General features: G+C 42.1%; 1 protein-coding gene across 1 annotated transcript in view; it reads right to left on the reverse strand.

The window, feature by feature from the left end:
- The window catches only part of hcn4 (hyperpolarization activated cyclic nucleotide-gated potassium channel 4), a 109,013-nt gene that overhangs the window by 23,441 nt on the left and 66,534 nt on the right, over positions 1 to 19,038 (reverse strand). The window contains exons 5-6 of the mRNA XM_054771413.1: positions 7,747 to 7,893; positions 7,237 to 7,477 (exon numbers count right to left, since the gene is read on the reverse strand). Of these exons, the coding sequence (XP_054627388.1) occupies positions 7,237 to 7,477; positions 7,747 to 7,893 (388 nt within the window). The remainder of the gene's footprint in view (positions 1 to 7,236; positions 7,478 to 7,746; positions 7,894 to 19,038) is intronic.

Here is a 19,038-nt window from a genome sequence, read left to right on the forward strand (position 1 = left end):
ACATGCTTTTAATATTTAGACTACGTACACACACATACTGTATACATATATTTTTTTGAGTATCATTTTACTTGTAAAGGCACAATCTTTGATGCAGCTCTCTAATGATGGCACCTAAAAAAAAACATGCATCGTTCGGAGAAAAACCCTGTCCTTTGGATGTGCTTTTAAACAGGCTGGTGTTGCACATGGTGGCGCATTTGATTGTCGTGTGTGTGCCGCAGCCATCTTCTCTGCTCAGCAGCGTGCATGGATGTGAATTAACGAGCGTGCTTACGCAGGCCTGCTTGGACTGTGATAAAGTGGCCGTGTCCAGCAGCTTGGTCTGGTCTGGCAAACGCTCACCTGGGCTCTGACTCCTGCTTGTCATCTCCCTCCTCCACACTACACCCTCAGCCTGGGTCCTGGACACGCTCCTTTTACTTTGAAAAAAACAACAATATTTGGAAAACGGAATCGACATACATTGTGCACACCCTTGCAGCATTATCTTAGAATATGCATTTGTTTTGCTTTCAAGTAGGGGTGTGTTTGTTTGCAGCGTCTCGGTGTCTGAAATTGGGACACCCTAAGACAATATTTGAGGATCAGAAGATGTCAATGACCTTGTAAAATCAATATGACGACTAATATATGGTTATGTCTCTGTCACAGAAACAGAGCAAAGCTACCATGCAAGAAAACACAAGACCCGGGGCACATGGGAAGAGCAGCATGGGCACTCTGAACCCGATGAGTCAAATTGTGAAATATCTGGCTCTAACAGAAGGCACTTTGTTGGCTGGAGGGCTGGAGAGCAACAAATATGAAGCTGCGTCTGAGCATAGTGGACGCTCTTGGCTGGTTTGAGGCTGCTTTACTACAAAAACGCAGCTTGGGGAAGCGCAGACACATCAAACAATACCAGCAGGGAGGTGTTTGATCGATTCCGTTTGTGGGCCAAACATACAGCTATAGAGTTAGACAGAACTGCTAGACAGAACTGCATTGGTGAGCAGAAGACAGAGAGTCCAGGAGCAGATGGTTTGGCCACCAAAGGGACAAAAACCCAACTTTATTGACACTGTCTTGGATCACATGATCAGACAGCCTACCACTAGCAGGAAAACCATGCATCAAGATCCCAAGGGACACAAGTACATATCTTTTTTGCCGTCTGCCTCATACTGCGAGCTGTTTTTAATATTATGAATCTGAGAATTTCCACAAAGTTGAGGGCATAGTATCTAAAATTCAGGGGAAACTACACGCACATGATTTAATCTCAAAGATGAACTTTTTGACAGATAAATATACACAGGCAAGAATTCCAATCATGCCCACTAGGATGTTATAACAATTTTGCAGGAACACAGTAATTTTAATCACTTTGAATCACTTTAAGGAATCTTCATGCACTGAATATTGGTAGCATCATGGACTGGGGCGGCACAAGTGCTGTCAGCACAAAGGAGCTGCGGTTAATTGAAGGCAACATGAATTCCAACATGCACTGTAAAATTAGGACGTTGCGTTGCGTTAGGGCTGCGTTGCAGTTTTCCAACAACAAAACGAGCCCAAACACACTTTTGTGATGGAAAATGCCTTGCTGAGGAAGATAACGGAAACATTTAATATAAGTCTGTATTAAATATAAAACGTGGATAAAGAGTAGCATCTACTGGAACTGGTGGCTCCCACTGCCGATGCAGAATGTCCACTTGCCATGAGAGTGTGGATGCTTGCGAGGTGTGCCACAGTTGTTATATGCTTAAGTCATGTTGAGTTCTTAATCGGGGTCAGATAATACGCCGCTTTCTCGCAGGCCCGTGACACGTGTAGGCGACGAGGCTGACCCTGCTGCCCTCACCAAATACCAATTAATTCGCCCAGTGATGGTGTATCATTTAGACTCCACTGTTAAGTAATGAGAAATGGTGGCAAGGCGTTTAACAGCACACGACCCGACCGCCGAAGTTTAATTACGCCTTGGCTGCTCGAGTCCGTCTCTGTGCCCCCTCACTAGGGGGTTCCAGGGAAATAATGGAAAGATGGCAGACTCTCTCACTCTCGCTCTAACTGAGGACATGCAGAAAACTAATCAACATTCTCAGTAAACATGGCCCCAACAACAACAAAAAAAAAAGTTCTCTCCCTTCAGCGAGGCTATGGTTCAAAGTCAAGGGAATGTTTGGTTGTTGATAGTTTCCGCGCATTAATCTCGGTAATGCATCCATTTGTGTTACAGCATGGACACTGAGACCTGAGATGAATGCGTTGTATCAATCCATCTACGTCAGGGTTTCCTAATCGGAGGGGTCGCGGCCAAGGGTGGGTCGCTTTTTATTAGACCGCAGATTGTCAGAGTGAAGTACGATAAATGTATTGATCTCATGAGCGCACTGATCTAGTTGGATAATCAGGACAAGTTAGTCCTCCATAGCCTTGGAAGAAGAACCTGACCTAACTGCCCTATTTCCCTATCTTTTTCCCTATCTGTTTATCTTTTTTCCCTATCTCCATTTTTTCTGCATCACGTCCACGAGTCCTGCATTGATGACAACAGTACATTTGTGCAAATGCACTGCAGCTTTGGAACACAAACTATCTTGCTGTGCTTTAATCTCCAATCTTGGATCTGCAATCATCCATCCCCTTAACACCCCCGTCCACTTTTATGCGTTTGACTCCATTATTCGGAGACTATTTCTGGCAGTGCCGTTCCTGTGAGGGTACCAGGGGTGGGGGCCAGTGAGGTAAGCCCAGAGCCACTGGGAGTTTGTTACCAAACACGGGTTAGTCATTCATGAAATTAATTGGCAGGATCAGCGCAGGGAGGATGTGGCACATGCGGGATCTCGCTGTGACTGTCAGTATACGAGCAAGCGGGAATTGAACACTAACTAGAGTGGTGCTCAAGCCGAATAAATCTTTGATTTCGACCAGCACCACACTGTACAAGTTAGAGAGCACTACTAAAGTATCTCTAAAAAGTGAGTCCACCCCACACATGTCAGCAACAATTTTAATTACAGTAGTACAGTGTTCCCTCATTTATCGCGGGCCATAGGTTCCCAAAATAGCCTGCAATAAGTGAAATCTTTATTTGTTTACAATTATTATGTATGTTTTAAGGTTGTAAAACCCCTCACAATACACTTTTCTCAGGCATTAACATTCTCTCACATTTCTCTCTTCTTTAAACACTCTAACTTCAAATTTCGTTTCATTTTTAATGATCATCCTACTAGGTTGGTCATAAGAAATGAATTAAGTTAAGTGACTCACACGTATTGACTCCTCTGACTGTGCCTCGTCCTGGCGCCGTTCGGCTGTCGTGTTTTTGTGTCCTTGTTAAAACATAGTCGTACTGCCGTTTTACTCCTCCTTGTCCTGCTCCTTGAACCGAAGATTCATTTAGCCGGTTAGCTTCTTCTTCTTCTATTGCGTATTGGCGGTTGGCAAGCAGCTCTGACAGTTAGCTAGTTTGCTAGTACCATTTACCATGACAGGAAGCTTCACAAAGGAAATTTACTGACAATGGTCTACAGCCAATCAGGACACAGAACACAGTGGGTGGGTTCTCCCTTAGCCAATAAGGACTGTTGTGGCTCTATATTTAGGCGGCTATTGTCTACTGTAGGTTCCTAATATGCTGGTACAGGCACGTAAACACACTGAGACAAGCTGGAGCTGCACACGTCTTCAACATGAGTACATGAGTACCCTCTACTGGTAGCAGTAGTAAATACAATAACAGACATACAACAAAGCACCGACAGATCGCTCTAATACACCACTTAAAAAAATCCACGAAACAGCGAATCCACAAAAGGTGAACCGCAATGTATCGAGGTAACACGGTAATAGTTGTACAAGTTGTACAGCATATACTGTAGATTTACTAGCCACTAAAAATGACTCATCACACAGCCATTACTGTCCAAATATCAGGCAACACAAGTGAGTAGCAAGATAATCATGTCTTGCCTACAGTCACGCAAAGCTAGTCTGAGGCTGCACGAGTGCTACCAACATTGGGGAGCTGCGGTTCTTTAAGAGAAAAATGCATCCCAACATGTACAGTTCTGAAGCCGGGATAGGGAAAAACAGAGTGTACACTTTCCTAGGAACACAAGGACTAGCTCGGCTTACGTGTGAGCAAGTCAATCAGGATCCGAAGCTGTCCGGCTGTTGAAGAGCTTCCGTTTTTGTTTTATTTTGTCAAGCCCGATCAGTGTCAGAAGGCCTCTATTTACGCCACAGAGAATGCCGTGTGTATATGCGCATCAGCATGTCGGCAAAATCCATGTAGCGTAACTCATTCATTCATCGAGAACTTGAATTATTTACGCAATTATGTACTCAGCAGTCTGCTCCACTTTGTTAGCTGTTGGATTAGCTTGAGCCAGAGAGCCCTAATGTCTAAAGTGGACACGACATGTCCTGGATGGGAGCGTCGGCTTGAGCACACAGTGATCCGAGCACCGAGAGGGGGAAATGTAATGTGACTGCAGTCCTAATGCCGAGGGACACATGAAACGCTGCCAAGCCTGCTCTCTGGATAGCCGCTCTGGGCTCAGGAAGACAACATGCACACCACTCCCCATGCATCCCCTTGCTCCCCCCTGCTCTTGTCCTCTCCTCTCCTCTGCACACACTTATCTGAACAGCATCTCCGCTGCCCGTCTCGGCGGCCGGCCCGAGAACCTTGTTGTGACGTTTTAGTTCATCCTTTTGTTGGCAGCAGTAATTGATGTGTTGGCTGTGGAGACTCTTTGCGGGGGTGGGGGCTCTGTGACCTTGCGTGATGCCAGTTGGAGGTGCTTATCAAAAAGCTGCCTTTGATTGCACCTCTATGATGTTTTTGCTTCAGAGTAAGACGTGACACGTCGCAGCTCGGCGCATGGAGGAGGAGTGACTGCACGACTGTGTCATCTTTCTGCCGCTATCCTAATCTCTCCCGAAGTCCAGGGTAAGGAAGCTAATAGGCCTTCAATACCAGAGTGCACCATCGCACAGTGTAGACTAGCAGAGTTATAGAGCTGACAAATGGACACCCTCACCGAGTGAGTCAGCGAGGCCAGGTAATCCTCCTCCGGCGGAGACCTCTGCTTCCTTTATTCAGAAGCGGCACCACTTAAAAATGTTAAAATGAACAAATCCTATACACTGTCGTGTCCTGTACACCTGTACAATCTTAATATACGATTAAATACATCACAAATAAATCACAATATTTTCTCCCTCGCTATGTATAGCAAGCTCCAAAAATGTTCTCCAAAATGTTTCTCACTTCAGTTCCTCCTCTGCCAGGCAACAATGACTATGAAGTTGAAATTGTTTCCATGGAAAGTGAATGGTTTTGTTCCAGGGTTAAACTGTCTCCATCGTAAAACAGGCAATATTTGAAGTAACATTGTAACATTATGACCTGCCATACATGTGACAAGAGAAATGTGCCACTGTATATTGAAACTAAATGAAGCTAATGCTGATACAGATGTGTGATACCAAGCTTTTTGTTTCTGATCTGATACTGAGTAAAATTCAGGCTGGCATCGGCGATACCAATCCGATACGGATACTACAAATTCACATCATGTTTACATAGTAGTGTATTTCATATCATAGCATAAAGAATACAAGACACCTGAATTATTTTGTAAATGTAATAAATTATTAGTTTAAAAAAATGAGTAAGTGAATAATTAATTTAGGTTATGTATGTGAAAATGATATTTTAAACAATAAAAAAAGAAAAAAAGTAAATAAGAAAACCGTGAAAACACATGATTAATTATTTGGAACGACCATAAGCATGAAAACTTTATTCAGAATTCACACATGGCTCCAGACAAACATTTCAGACAAACATTACCTCAAAAAACTAAAAGTAGCGATATTTTGATTTGAGAATTGATTGTCTGATGCATGAAGAGCTGATATCGGAAGTATCAATATTTCAGTATCGATCCGCACATCACTAAATACAGAGTAAAAGTATTCACCCTTAAAGCTACGTCGCTGAGCCTGCTGTCTGTGTGTTTAACATCTAATTTCGGTAGCAAATCAAGCATACGTTTTGATGCCTGTGCATTTTAATGGGATTCAATTAAGGGTCATATATTTGACTATTTTCCTCCCTCTCTTGTAGCAAGTTCTCTCTAGGGCCCTCCAAAACTGTTTCCTGATTCAGTTCCTACTCGGCAAGGTTATTGACTAATTATGTTCATAAATTGAAAACAATAAAAATGAATATCACGGCATGTGACGTCCCAGAAGCTCTGATGTAAAAAATTGTGAGTGGAGGAAGTGGCGTAGGTCACTTGCATGTGCAGGAGCAATCATGGTTCTGGAGAGGCTCTTGCGTTGTTAGTACGCACAACGTACAGCTCGCGCGCAGTTTTTACAAGCTTCATACGAAGCCCGCATGGAATGCGAGGTCAGTACTTTTATTGCCAGTTTGACGGACGTTGGTCTTACAACTTACGTGCTTTGGCTGTCGGCAGCCTCAGATTCTCATGCGTGGTACACAAGTTCCACTTAGGGGTTGTACGTTGGGTGCATGGTGATTTACATTATTTTCAGCGGGAAAAATAACCTCAGTTTTCTTACGTTTGGGTTTTTCTTGAATCCTTTGGAAGGAACTAAAAACAAATACAGAGGTTCCACTGTGTGTAGCTTCAATACAGGCATATATTGTTGCGATCAATCCAGGTTGTATCGCAATTTTGAGTCAGCTGACCAAATTTGTAATTGTAAAAGGAAGTAGATCAGAAGAATGTCTGGCCACTGGGAAAACGTTAAGAGGAATCTTGTGCGGTTTACAACGAGATTTCCTAAACTCAGATGACACGTTGCTTATTTGTTAGCATTCTTTGTACGATTAGCATTTCAGCTGCTTCATCTTAATTTGTCCTACCATTTACAACAAAGCGTCAGGACCTACCCGTGCAATAAAAACATTTCAATAATCATAGAGTATATGGGCTCCATATTTTAAACATGTACTATAATGAAACTCCGACCTAGCAAACCTTCAGTTGGGTACTCCTAACTTGCACCACCACAGCGAGACGCGCTCTATTCATCTGGATTTGTCCTACATTGAAGAGACAGCTTGTGATGTGAATTAAGGGAAAAGTCTTGCATAAACCATGAGGGCCAATTTTTAAGGGAGGTGACAAGCACCGCACAAAACGCACCACTCAAAGGAGCTAATATCAAAGAAATATTGGAAGGCGAGAGACTTACCGCCAAAGTAGGAGCCGTCTGACAGCTTGGTCTCCTTACTGCCTTTGGTCAGGACGCTGACCACTCCGTGCTGGATGAAATACATTTTCTTGCCGATGGTGCCCTCTCTGATGATGTAATCCCCGGGCTGGAACACCTCGAATTTGAGCTTGGTGAGCATGGAGGTGACAAAGTTGGGGTCGGCGTTGGCGAACAGAGGCATGGAAGCCACCAGTTTCCGACAGTTGAAGTTAATGATTTCCTGCAAGAGAAAGTAACAGAAATGAGACGGCGTTTGACAAAAACGCAATGACCTGACACGATTCCACATAGGAAGTGATATTAGAGGAAACAATGGCATTTCTTTTTCCTGTCGTGAGATCCTCCATCACTGCTGGTGTAAAGGTAAAATGTCAGCCAATGTGAAGTGAACCGAGGGGAATGCCAAACGGCGAGCGGGCCATTTTTTTTTCTCCCAGTATGCCGCATGCACGCCATTATTCAAACAACCGGAAACACTCATTCCCTTACCTCTCGGAGCGGCTCGTTCAGCTCTCCCAGGATGCTCTCCTCGTCGAACATCTTGCCCTGGTAGCGGTGCTCATAGTAGTCGTGGATTCTTTGCCTCATGTCTGCCGGCAGCTTGTGGAATGACATGTACTGCTCCACTTGCTTGTACTGTGGGGACACACAAAGACAACAATTGGGTCATCCCAAGGCCCAATGGCAGCAACAGGCCCCCCCTTGGGCCACAGATGGAGTTATGGAATTGTGGTCACACATAGGAAATGCTCATTCCGGACGCATTACATTGCTTAACATTGAGAAGTGGAATTTTTAAATATATGTTCACAGAATGGGTAAGTGTCAATATCTTGTCAGGTTAATATGTACTGGTTAATATAAAATACATGGGTTTTATAGGTTGCTATTGTAACCCAGATGGAAAAACGCGTGATTATTATTATTATTATTATTATATTACCGCTTTCATTATTATTTTAGCTGCGTGGGACACGCTTGGGGAAAGAGGCCCCTCCTTCACTCACTCATAAGCCTCTGGACACTCAGTTGCTCGGGCCATTGAACTGTTGCGTTGCGTTGCTTTGGGACTCTCAAACTATTGTGCTTTCTGCAATAACTGGACATTTATTGAATGCCTTGAATTGTGAAAATGATCAACGTTGAATTGTGAACAGATTTTGTGAATGGCCATTGAAATCCAAACATGTGTGTATTGTCATGTGTTGTCTGTCTTCATTATCTAACATGTGGTACAGGCAATACTTCATTCCGTGTTCCAGGCTCTTCATTCTTGTTAAATTACTGCTGATATTTTTATTTTCTTGTTAAATTATCATTTTAGAATGTCCCACGGGCTAATAGAAAAACAGCCGCGAGCTGCACTTCGGACACCCCTGACATAGTGGGTCTGGTTCAATATGTAGAACTGGATGAGAAAGGAGGTGGATACGATATGTTGTGGTTAAGGTTTAGACAACGGAGGTGAAGTAACTTCTTCTAACATCCGATTTTCCCCTCAGCTCTGTTGTGTATTTATTTGTCTTACATATTTGTGCTTTTGCGTACATGCACCGCCTGTGTGTGTTTTTTTTAAAACACTGACGTCACTTCAAAATAAGCCAGCTTCATTTGGCACGGAGGAGTGCAGGGCATAAAGGAGAACAGGGTGGATGACACGTTGTGTAAAGGAGGATTACGAACACAGCGAAGTGTGACTGTGTGTGTGTGAGAGCGATGACGTTACCACGTTTTTTCCCCCTGTGTTTACTTATGAATGCAGTATGTGTGGTTCTCCCCAAACTGCTTTGCATCCACTGATTTTTAGGACTAACAGGCCGACGTTACTGTGCTGCATTCGTTGTCCTCTTGATGATCCCTGCCTAGATACGTGGTGGCCAGTTTGGTGAGGTCAGCTAACGTAGTGGGGGAGGAGCACCTGAGGTCAATGCAGCCATTCAGTGGAGACATTGTTGGAAACAGCAGAAATGATGATCAAAGCGTAGCTCCAGCGTCAGCCTATGAATGCTTAAGTTCTTTTTTTCCTCTCTTTTTTTTATCATTCTTTGGCTGCGGGTCAAGGATGCTACCTGTTATTATTCCTGAGGGGCTCTCTGTGTGCTTTGATGTACATCTTTGCTTGCCGCATACGCATGTCGTACTTTCATTCTTAACAAACAGCATAAAGACTAACAACACCTTTTCTCTTTGATAGACACACTGGGTTTTATCTTGTGCTTTTTGAAGAGGGTGTTTTTAGGCCCAATACAAGAGCCGTCTTAAAACTTTACAGACACAATAATACTACACTAGCCACTATATATACGCCGACTACTACACGACATGTTAAAGTTAACCCACTATATCAACCCCTACTACATACAATGTTAAACTCCACCTGCTATATCATCCCCTACGACACCCACTATATTAACCCCAAATAGCCCTCCCCTCTATATCACCTTGACGACATAGACCCTACCAGCTATATCAGCCTCTCACTACATACAGTTACCCCCACTATATTTTGATTTGATTTGATTTGAAACATTTATTTCATTCAAGGGAGAAGAAAACAAACAAACAAACAAACAATATTAAAACAATATAAGATAAAACCAAACACTCTTCAAACCAGAATGAAAGGCAGCAGAAAGAAGACAAGTCTTATTATCTCTGCCCCTTTTTCAGCCACAAACAAAGTCCTATTTAACAACAACAGTATAAACAAAAAATATACATATTGTAACCAGCCGCACAGGTGGTTACACATCTCCTCAATTACAACTCAACCAATACCATTTCCCACAACAAAAATAACCATAATATGACAGCCAATCATAGCTAAGATATTTCATATTTCCTCAGCATACTTGTTTTAACCATTTTTTAAAATATGATATCAGACTTGGATTCTTTAGTTTTCTTATTCAGATTGTTCCATAAACTGACTCCTTTTACAGAAACACAACGTTCCATCATTTTAGTCCTGAATTTTGTTTTTTTGAAAATCACTGTACCTTTTAACAAATACTTACTTTCTCTTTTTTCAAATCTTTTTTGAATATTAATTGGCAAGCTTTTTTTTATAAGCTTTCAGCATAATTTGCAATATATTATATTCTACAAATTCATAAAATTTCAATAGTTTTAACTGAAGAAATAGTGGATTTGTTGGGTCTCTGTATTGTTTTCTACTGATTATTCTTATTGCTCTTTTTATTAACCACTAACCACTACAACACATGTATTAAACTATGCCTCCTATGTAAACCATCATGTACTGAATCTACCTTACGTTAATTAACCATATTAACCCCTAAGTCCATATAACCTCCCATCACATTAACAACAACAACATAGAGTACAGTGGTACCTCGCTCAATGTCCGCTCCGGTTGTTAATTGATGGTTTTGTGGGGGGTTTTTTCCAAGAAAACTCGGTAAAAGTGATGTTAAATGTTCAGTTGTCCATTCATTTGTCATTTGTAATTATCTTTGCATAATTTTCTGCGACAAATCGATAATTATTGTCTATAAAATGTGTTTTGTGTTAACATTTGTGTGCGTCTGGAACGGATTAAGTGGATTTACATGATTTTCTATGGGAAACATTTGCTCCGGTTAGAGTCTGTTTTGGTTTGAGTCGGACCTTCTGGAACGGATTATGATGTTAAGTACCACTGTAAGGTACCACTGTACCCCTTAGTACATGTAACTATAGAGTGTTAAACCCTGCCCACTACGTTAACTGCTACATATTGACTCAACCTTCTGTATTATCCACTTGCACATAATGTACCATACCTACACTAACCATCCATCCATCCGTCCATCTTCTATGCCGCTTATCCTCACCCTCATTTACTGTGGGCATGTAATATAGCCACTTACTCTGAGCTTTCATCTGCCAACACATGACAATGTCTTATTGCTTTTCCATTCAACTGTAGCACATTGAGGCTGTGTAATAAGCAGGGCTGAAGCTGGGTGACAGATGTAAAGAAAGTGACCTATGAGCTGAGGCACTGATGGGCTGATCATTTCCTCCCTGACAGGAAATGATCTTATTGGTGCACAGCTGCCATCACACTGCTCTGCTGTTCCACTTGGACAAATCCTTGGCTGGGATCGGAACATTCGACATAGTCCACCACATACACAAAGTATGCACACTCAACATTAGGTACGCCCATGTACAGTACACGCCGTATTGTTTACTCCTCTTCCTATTCTTCCTTTGTTGCCATTTTCTCTCATGTAGATCTCCACGCAGACATATTTGTTTTCCTTTTTTTTGGCCAAAAAAGATATGAATAATTCATTCCCTAACAGAGATGTCAGGCACTTGATTATACTTTCTAAACATTTATTTTCCTCCACTGCTCTGTCACCTTCTTTTTAACCTTGCACGGCGTGGTCAAAAGTTGTAAGCATGAATAAAGTCCTGATTAAGTGCTGTCAGCATGGCTTTGTTCTGAGCTGATGCACACATGTCAGTGCCGTATGTGTATTATCTTTAGTACTGCATTAAGGGTTGCTAGCAGTGGCGGTTTTAGATATGGGCTGAGGAGGTGTCGCAAGGTTGAAGAGGAAAAAAAAAATATTTATTTGTGCTCAGAGCCCGCTGCCCCCTTATACTGTTCAGATGAAGTGTATAAAACCAGGCCAATGACAGACCATGAGAGATTATCATCACAATGCCTCACCATCGAGGGATTCCGGCTTCACTCGATTAAGTTTTTTACAAAATACATTAATTAATACATCATCGCTGTTCCAGGCTTGAATACAGCCTGTTATTAGTCAAAATATATGCATATTTAAGCAAAATGTATGTATTTTTTTGCCGAAATTAAACATTTTCAAGCATAAAAATGGCTAAATGAACTGAAATACACATTTAAGGCATTCAGAAGACACATTCAAAGATGCTGTGATGATATGTAGTATTCCACACTGGTCACTAGGTATCAGTAATGTTCCTGTAACATTCGGTGAAACACACAAGCACCAGACTTGATCACCGGAACCAAGGGCTTTTCTCGCAGGTTTGAATTATCTCACAAGAGGCACAATAATCCCAAACGCGGGCTAATGTTGCGGCCGTAACCCACGCCAAGCTAAAACTCAACTCTGAAGCCCCGACATCACTTCTTTTCTGCTGACACCGGAACACATTTACAACAACACACACGACCACAATAACATGAACACAAAAAATAATGCCCATAAGGGTCATTATGCTACATGAAAGGGCTGACATGTGTGAGCCTACAGTATTTCTTTTTTAGGTCCTTAATGTCTATTTTTCTCTTGTTATGGCTGCTATATTGGGTGATACGAGTGTCAAAGTGACTATAGGGGTGTTATTTCATTCTAGCCGTCTTGAATAAAGTTAAAAACTGTATTAGCACATCATCTTTTTAAATCTTTCTAAAATGAGTTGCAAAAAAAGCTCTCAGATAGTGCGTAAGTGTGTGTCCTTATAGTTACTATTCAACTCTTCACCTTTTTCAAAAGTTAGCACTGGATGTAGAGTCCTCGTGGGCATGTTAAGAAGCCGAGACCGGGCTGTAAACACTGTATGGCAGACGGAGGAATGAAAGGAAAACGTGTTAAATTACTGCCATCAGTCAGGTCTGGGCTAATGAGAAGCGAGCGGCTTTTACTGTGAGGCAGAATCAGACTTAAGCTCTTCAACTTGTTGACAGCCACGCTCTTGGGTTGGATGTATCCTCTGTAGATCACGGGCAAGCGTTTTTAAATCATTTTAACGCAATTTTGCTTTAAATAAAAACAATCGGGATATCTGCAATCCAAATCAAGAGGGACGACAATTCAGAAGTTCAGAAGCCTTTTATGGGAAAATGTGCTCAAATGATGAATTGTATCGTTTTATCACATTCACGTTCAATTGCAAAAGTCGCACAGCATTGCGAGTTTAAACGTTGAGCTCTTCAGTTAACCGCTGGGTTTCATATAGTCACCGGGTGTGTGGCCTACCAAAACAAATAACCACCGGGGTCTCAAATTAGGGCCAAGTCAAAAACATTGGAATTAACAGGCTGTAGGCATCATCCTGGTGTACTTTTTATTCACTTTGAAAGATAGCTGGCGGTATTATGTGTTGTGCAATATACCGTACGTGTCAATGAATGAACATGAGGCCAAAGACAAGCATGTTTTCCTTTCCACGTCCTCACGCACTTCAGTTAAAGTCAATATGGCATATACTAATCAGTATTGAAGTTACTGTACTGGAACAAAATAACACCCCTGCTATAATTTGAGCATTTATGCTGTTTGCTTCAGTTCTGCCTCTTGTCTGCGATGGCGCAGGCGTACATAATGTTGTGTCCGCTCCCTACTGCGGCATTAATGTAAGGGGGAAAAAGAGCTCTCTCGAGCCTCTTCAGCCACAAATGCTCAGCTTGAGGCCTCTTATTAACAATTCCCCAAAGAACCATGTTTAATTGCCAAGTGTTAATTAGAGATTCAAACAGCAGAGGGGCAGCAGCAGCAGAGGAAGGAGCTAACGTCCAATTTCTTGTGAAGCCGCTCGGGACCGGCATGCCACAACACGCCACTTCATAAGCGGAGTCCCTCTTGGACGTCAAACTAACCATAACGTCCAATGCAGGCTCTTGTCCAGCTGACGTAAAAACTGAGGGGCGAAAAGTTCAAGCATCACCGAGCGTCCATGAGTAACAAGCCACAAATGAGGGAGATTATCTTCTCTCTCTGCAGTCTCCCCCCCATTCACATCTTTCCAGTCTGTGTACATTTCCATTTCCATAGGCGACCCCAGATGAAGATAAGCGGAGGCTTAGGCAAGTTGGAGTGGCAGGCGCTACCCTGAATGTGCAGTCACTTGCGCAGCCATCTTGTGCCCCCAATCTGCACAGATATAATTCTTTTTGTGCGATAATGCCCGCGTCAGGATTTTCTCTGAGGGGGAATTGGACACGTTTATTAAACAATTTCTAGCTCATAATGGTCGATGATGTAGAAGAAGCAGTGCTGTTTTTCAAATGAAGCATCTTTGTAGGGGCGGGACAGCATATCCATTTTGCGATGTCATGGTCCACAGCACTGATAGACAGACTCCTTCATAAGCTGAAACAATATTGCAGGTGTCATCAATAGGTAGCCCGCTGGCCACGCACAGCCCCCCCAAAGCCAAACATCACCAAAATACACTGCCTCCACAATTATTATGCAATTTGCATTATTGATTATTAGTTTTATTATTTAACAAAAACTGTGCTGTTGGTCAATCCAAAATGTTATGAATCTCAAACTTGGATATTTAAGGAAGTGAAAATGAGGTTTTGGCTTTTGTTCAGAATATCTCTGTGTGCACAATTATTAGGCGACTATTAGTGTGCAATACTTTTAAGCAACTCAAAGAAAAACAAAAATATTCCCATCTCACTACTTTATTTTTGTTTTTGTTTGTTTTTTTAAGTCAGAATGATAAACAAACAACACAAACTTTACAAATAAATATTTCTGACATTTCCAAAAATAAATCAGTGACCAATATAGACAGCCTTCTTTTCAATAACACGGAAAAGCCTTCCATCAATGGAGTCAGTCAGTCGGTTTCTTGATCATTTTGTGCAGCAGCAACCAAAGCCTCCCAGACACTGTTCAGAGAGGTGGACCTTTTTTCTTCACTGTAAACCTTACGTTTGAGGGCCCACAAGTACTCAGTAGGGTTTAGGTCAGGTGAGCAAGGAGGTCATGTCATTATTTTTTAAGACCTTTCCTAGCCAGCCACAGAGTGGAGTACTTGGATGCATGAGATGGAGCATTGCCCTGCATAAAAGTCACGGTCTTCTTGAAAAATGCACACTTTTTCCTCTACCGCTGTGTGAAAAAAGTACAGGTAGGTTTGGGAGTTGAGTTTGAGTCCATCTTCAACCTGAAGGGGCCCAACAAGCTCATCTTTTAATAATTCCAGCCCTTACCAGTACCCCACCTCCACCTTGCTGGCGTCTGAGTTGGAGTGGAGCTCTCTGCCCACTGCTGATGCAGCCTCGGGCCCAACCCTCTGGTCCATCAGGAGTCACTCTTATCTCACCAGTCCATGAAACTTCTGTCCTCAGATATTTGTTGGCCAAGTCATAGCCTTTCAACTTGTGTGTCCCGGTCAGTGGTGGTCGGGTTTCCGCCTTTCTTACCTTGGCCATGTCTCTGAGCACTGAACACCATGTACCGTACTTCTGGACACTCCAGGCAGATTACAGTTCTGGAATATGACAGCACTGGAGGATAATGGGTTCCTGGGAGCTTCACCTTAGATTTTTCTCAAATATTTGGCAGTTAATTTGCAACACGTGTCTCGCGACCCTTTTGTGCACCTGCAGCAAAACATCGAATGGGTCTGTGGTCACGTCCGAATATCTTGGCAATTTCTGCAACGTCAAGAGTGCTGAATCCCTATGAAAGATGTTGTGCAGTTGTTGACTTTTCAGAGTCTGTTACGTCTCTTTCCTGGCCCATTTTGCCAGAGGAAAAGAAGCTACCTAATAATTGTGCACACCTAATGAAGGGTGTTGATCTCCTAAGGCCACGCCCTCCCTCAGTACACACATGTGCACCACCTGGTATACTTAAACCCAATAGGCATTCAAGTTTATTCAGCTTGGGGTTGGAAACTATGCATAACTTATTTACATACTTGAATAATTATTAAAACTGTTCAACAATACAGTTGGGTTGAGGTTTAGGTTTTTCATGTCGGAATTTGACCAGATTGTCCTTATGTCGCAAAAAACGGGTGAAATGTTACTTAAACGTGTCCTGTACAGTCACAAAAGGTTTTATGACTGCTACAGTTTGACTCTGGAACAGATCATTTTTATTCCCATCATTTGTAATGGGAAAATAGTTGCCAACATCCCAAAAAATGTTATGTTGGCGGTTCCGTTGCAGCACATCTTTACAGAAAATGACAGTTGTACATTTGCAGCGAGTGGTCTTCAATCTACCTTTAAGTGTGTCACAAACAGCTTTGTTGTGTGTTTTCCGATCCTACGCAGTCTAGGATTGGCAAGCGGCATGTATTTTTAGCCGAGTGAAATTGAAGCTAATAAAGCTATTTTTCATCTCAGTGGGGGCCACACTTCAACCCTTTAGTATTTAGCGTGATTGCCGGGCTCTCTACTTTGTGTAACAGTTAACAGGCTGCCTGATTCCCATTTAAGAGCTCATTTAAGCCGGCTTGCTAGCTTCTGACAGCCCGGGCATTTATCTCATGGTGCCATATTGTAATAGAATTCTATTCAGGAAAGATTATACCCCGGCTTTCTGATGATAATTTTCACCATCTTCGAGAGAAGAGCTTTTTTTTCCACCCTCACTCACTCACTCCTCTCCTGCTCTTTCCCAAGTGTAAAGATTCCTTCATAGGCTGCTTTTTTTTTGGCACGTGTGCCCTCAGAATAATGATGATTTCTCATCTAAATTTCAGCCTAACCTTTACACATCTTGCAAAGAGAATGTGACTTTCTGTGTTTTTATTTAGTAGTAGCTCATTTACAGAGGTTAAATAGAGGTCATGACAGGACCACACGATTTCCTCCTGAGGCAATTCGACGTGACTTGACTACAATTTAAGTACCTGAAGTTTGATTTGGACCGGAACTGTATATGGTACTTTTTATGATGCTCATAGTTTGAGCCTGGAGCAGATCATTCGATGGAGCCATTCACCATCACTTTACTGTCATTTCCATAAGAATTCCATCATGGCTGCTCTTTCACGGTTTCCGCTACATGTAATTATTGATCGTGGCGGCCCGCCACTATAAAAGCCAACACACCTTTTTTTAAATTGGAAAAAAAAGGTAAATAATATATTGCAAGAATGGATATATATGCTATAGATGCATATATAGCTTATTATTTACGCACATATTGACCGCAATTTGTTTGAAAACAATTTAAAATGTCATAAAAATGTTTCACTGTGCTTTATTTTGATAAGCACACACCGTAATCTCCTGTCTGCCTTGCTGGCACTTGCGTATGTCTGACCAGATATGCGACACGTCTTGTGTTGACTTTCACTTTGTTTCTTATTATCGGGAGAATGAACAATAGCTCGTAAAATGTGCCGTGAATTGACGACGGCTCGTCACATGCTGAGGCTATCCATGCCAGCGTGTGCGATCGCTCACGTTTCAGTATCATTTGACTTTCTGGCATTTTTGTTGACATGCCTGGCTGGCTGGCGGAATCTGGCTACAAGTGGCTGCTATTGCGTTCATCAATCATCGATCATCATCACAACTTGCTGTTTTAAAGTGTGACTTAACAATCTTGCTCTCTTGTTATCATTTAATTACTTATGGCTTCTGAAAATGTTGTACTTTTGTAATATAGTACTATTGGACTAAATGGTTCAGGTAACAAAAGGAGGAAGTTAATAAATAAATAAATAAGTCATTAAAAATTGCTATTTGTCATAAAAGAAAAATGCAGATGCAGCAGCGGCAGCGGCACAATTAACCCAACATGCACGTATTGTAAGGTGGGAGGTGCCCAAACGGAGACTGGAATCCTCGATCCCATGACTGTGCGGCCCACATGTGAACCTCTAGGCCACCGTGCTGCCCCCTCAGTAAAATGTTCCTGAAAACATGTCCTGTATAGTAAATACTGCAATGAGGGTGACAGTTTCTATTCCCACGGCTTCCTATAAGGACAACTGTTTCCAAAGTTGAACAAATCAAATTAACAGGCGTCTTGTATCAGACAGTGTTTTAACCCGAGGGGGTCCCACGTAAGAGTGCAACAACACAAGAAACCACAAAAAAAACAAAAAAAACTTGAGCATCTGCAAGCACGAAGAATGCTTGGAGTCAGCAAGCCAAAGTAATCTGAATGAAAAGACAGTAAGGAAGATAATCCCTCACGTTCCCACAGTAGGGAAACTCACAATAATGATGCAGCGTCGGGTCTGACTCTGGGCTTCAGTATCGAACCAGCAATCTTCCAATAACCGGTCACTCTAGCCTCTCAGCCACAGCGCCGCGGGAAAACGCAGGACAACACAAAATGCATTCACTTTGAATATGATTTCAATGATATTAGCATATGTTTAAACACAGACTTCACCATTACTGTTGGAAGCATAAAGTAAAACGGATGTGCATTTTGAAATTAGAGCAGGGGGCTCCAACAAGTTGCTCGCCAGCTGATTTTGAGCAGCTCACCAAAGGGTCGAATAACATTTGCTTCAACTCTTAGTATTTTTATAACTGCTCAGTTCAGATATTACGCCTCCATTTAATGACAAATGACTAGGAAAATATAAATATAAATATAAAGACAATAACCACACTCTTTGAGTGGAGATCAGCTTTGTACATTAATCCAATTTAAATGTTGCCCTTTAAATCAAACAAATTGCTCACCTCTCCTTTCTTTTTGTCAAAGTAGCTTTAATACTGTAGTGATGAAAGCTGAGAGGCACCTTCACTAGAAAGAAATGCACGATGCAGATGGATAAATCAACAAAATATTTCTTTGTTGACGTTTCCATACGAAATGTGAGGTGTGCACACCAACATTTTGGGAGTATTCTGCGAAAGCGGCTTAACCAACCCAGGCTTTGTGCTCAAGCTGCAGCTCCACATAACCTAAAATCCGCAATCAGACTTACCGTCATGGGTCCCACGACGGTGGTAATCAACTTGCTTCGTCAAGTAAGGGCCTGGCTGTTACAGCAGAAGCTCAAGATTTGAATGCTCTTGTGGTTGTACAATTCCGAATTCGACACAATTTTGTT

This window comes from Dunckerocampus dactyliophorus, chromosome 3, assembly GCF_027744805.1.
Source record: "Dunckerocampus dactyliophorus isolate RoL2022-P2 chromosome 3, RoL_Ddac_1.1, whole genome shotgun sequence".
NCBI lineage: Eukaryota > Metazoa > Chordata > Actinopteri > Syngnathiformes > Syngnathidae > Dunckerocampus > Dunckerocampus dactyliophorus.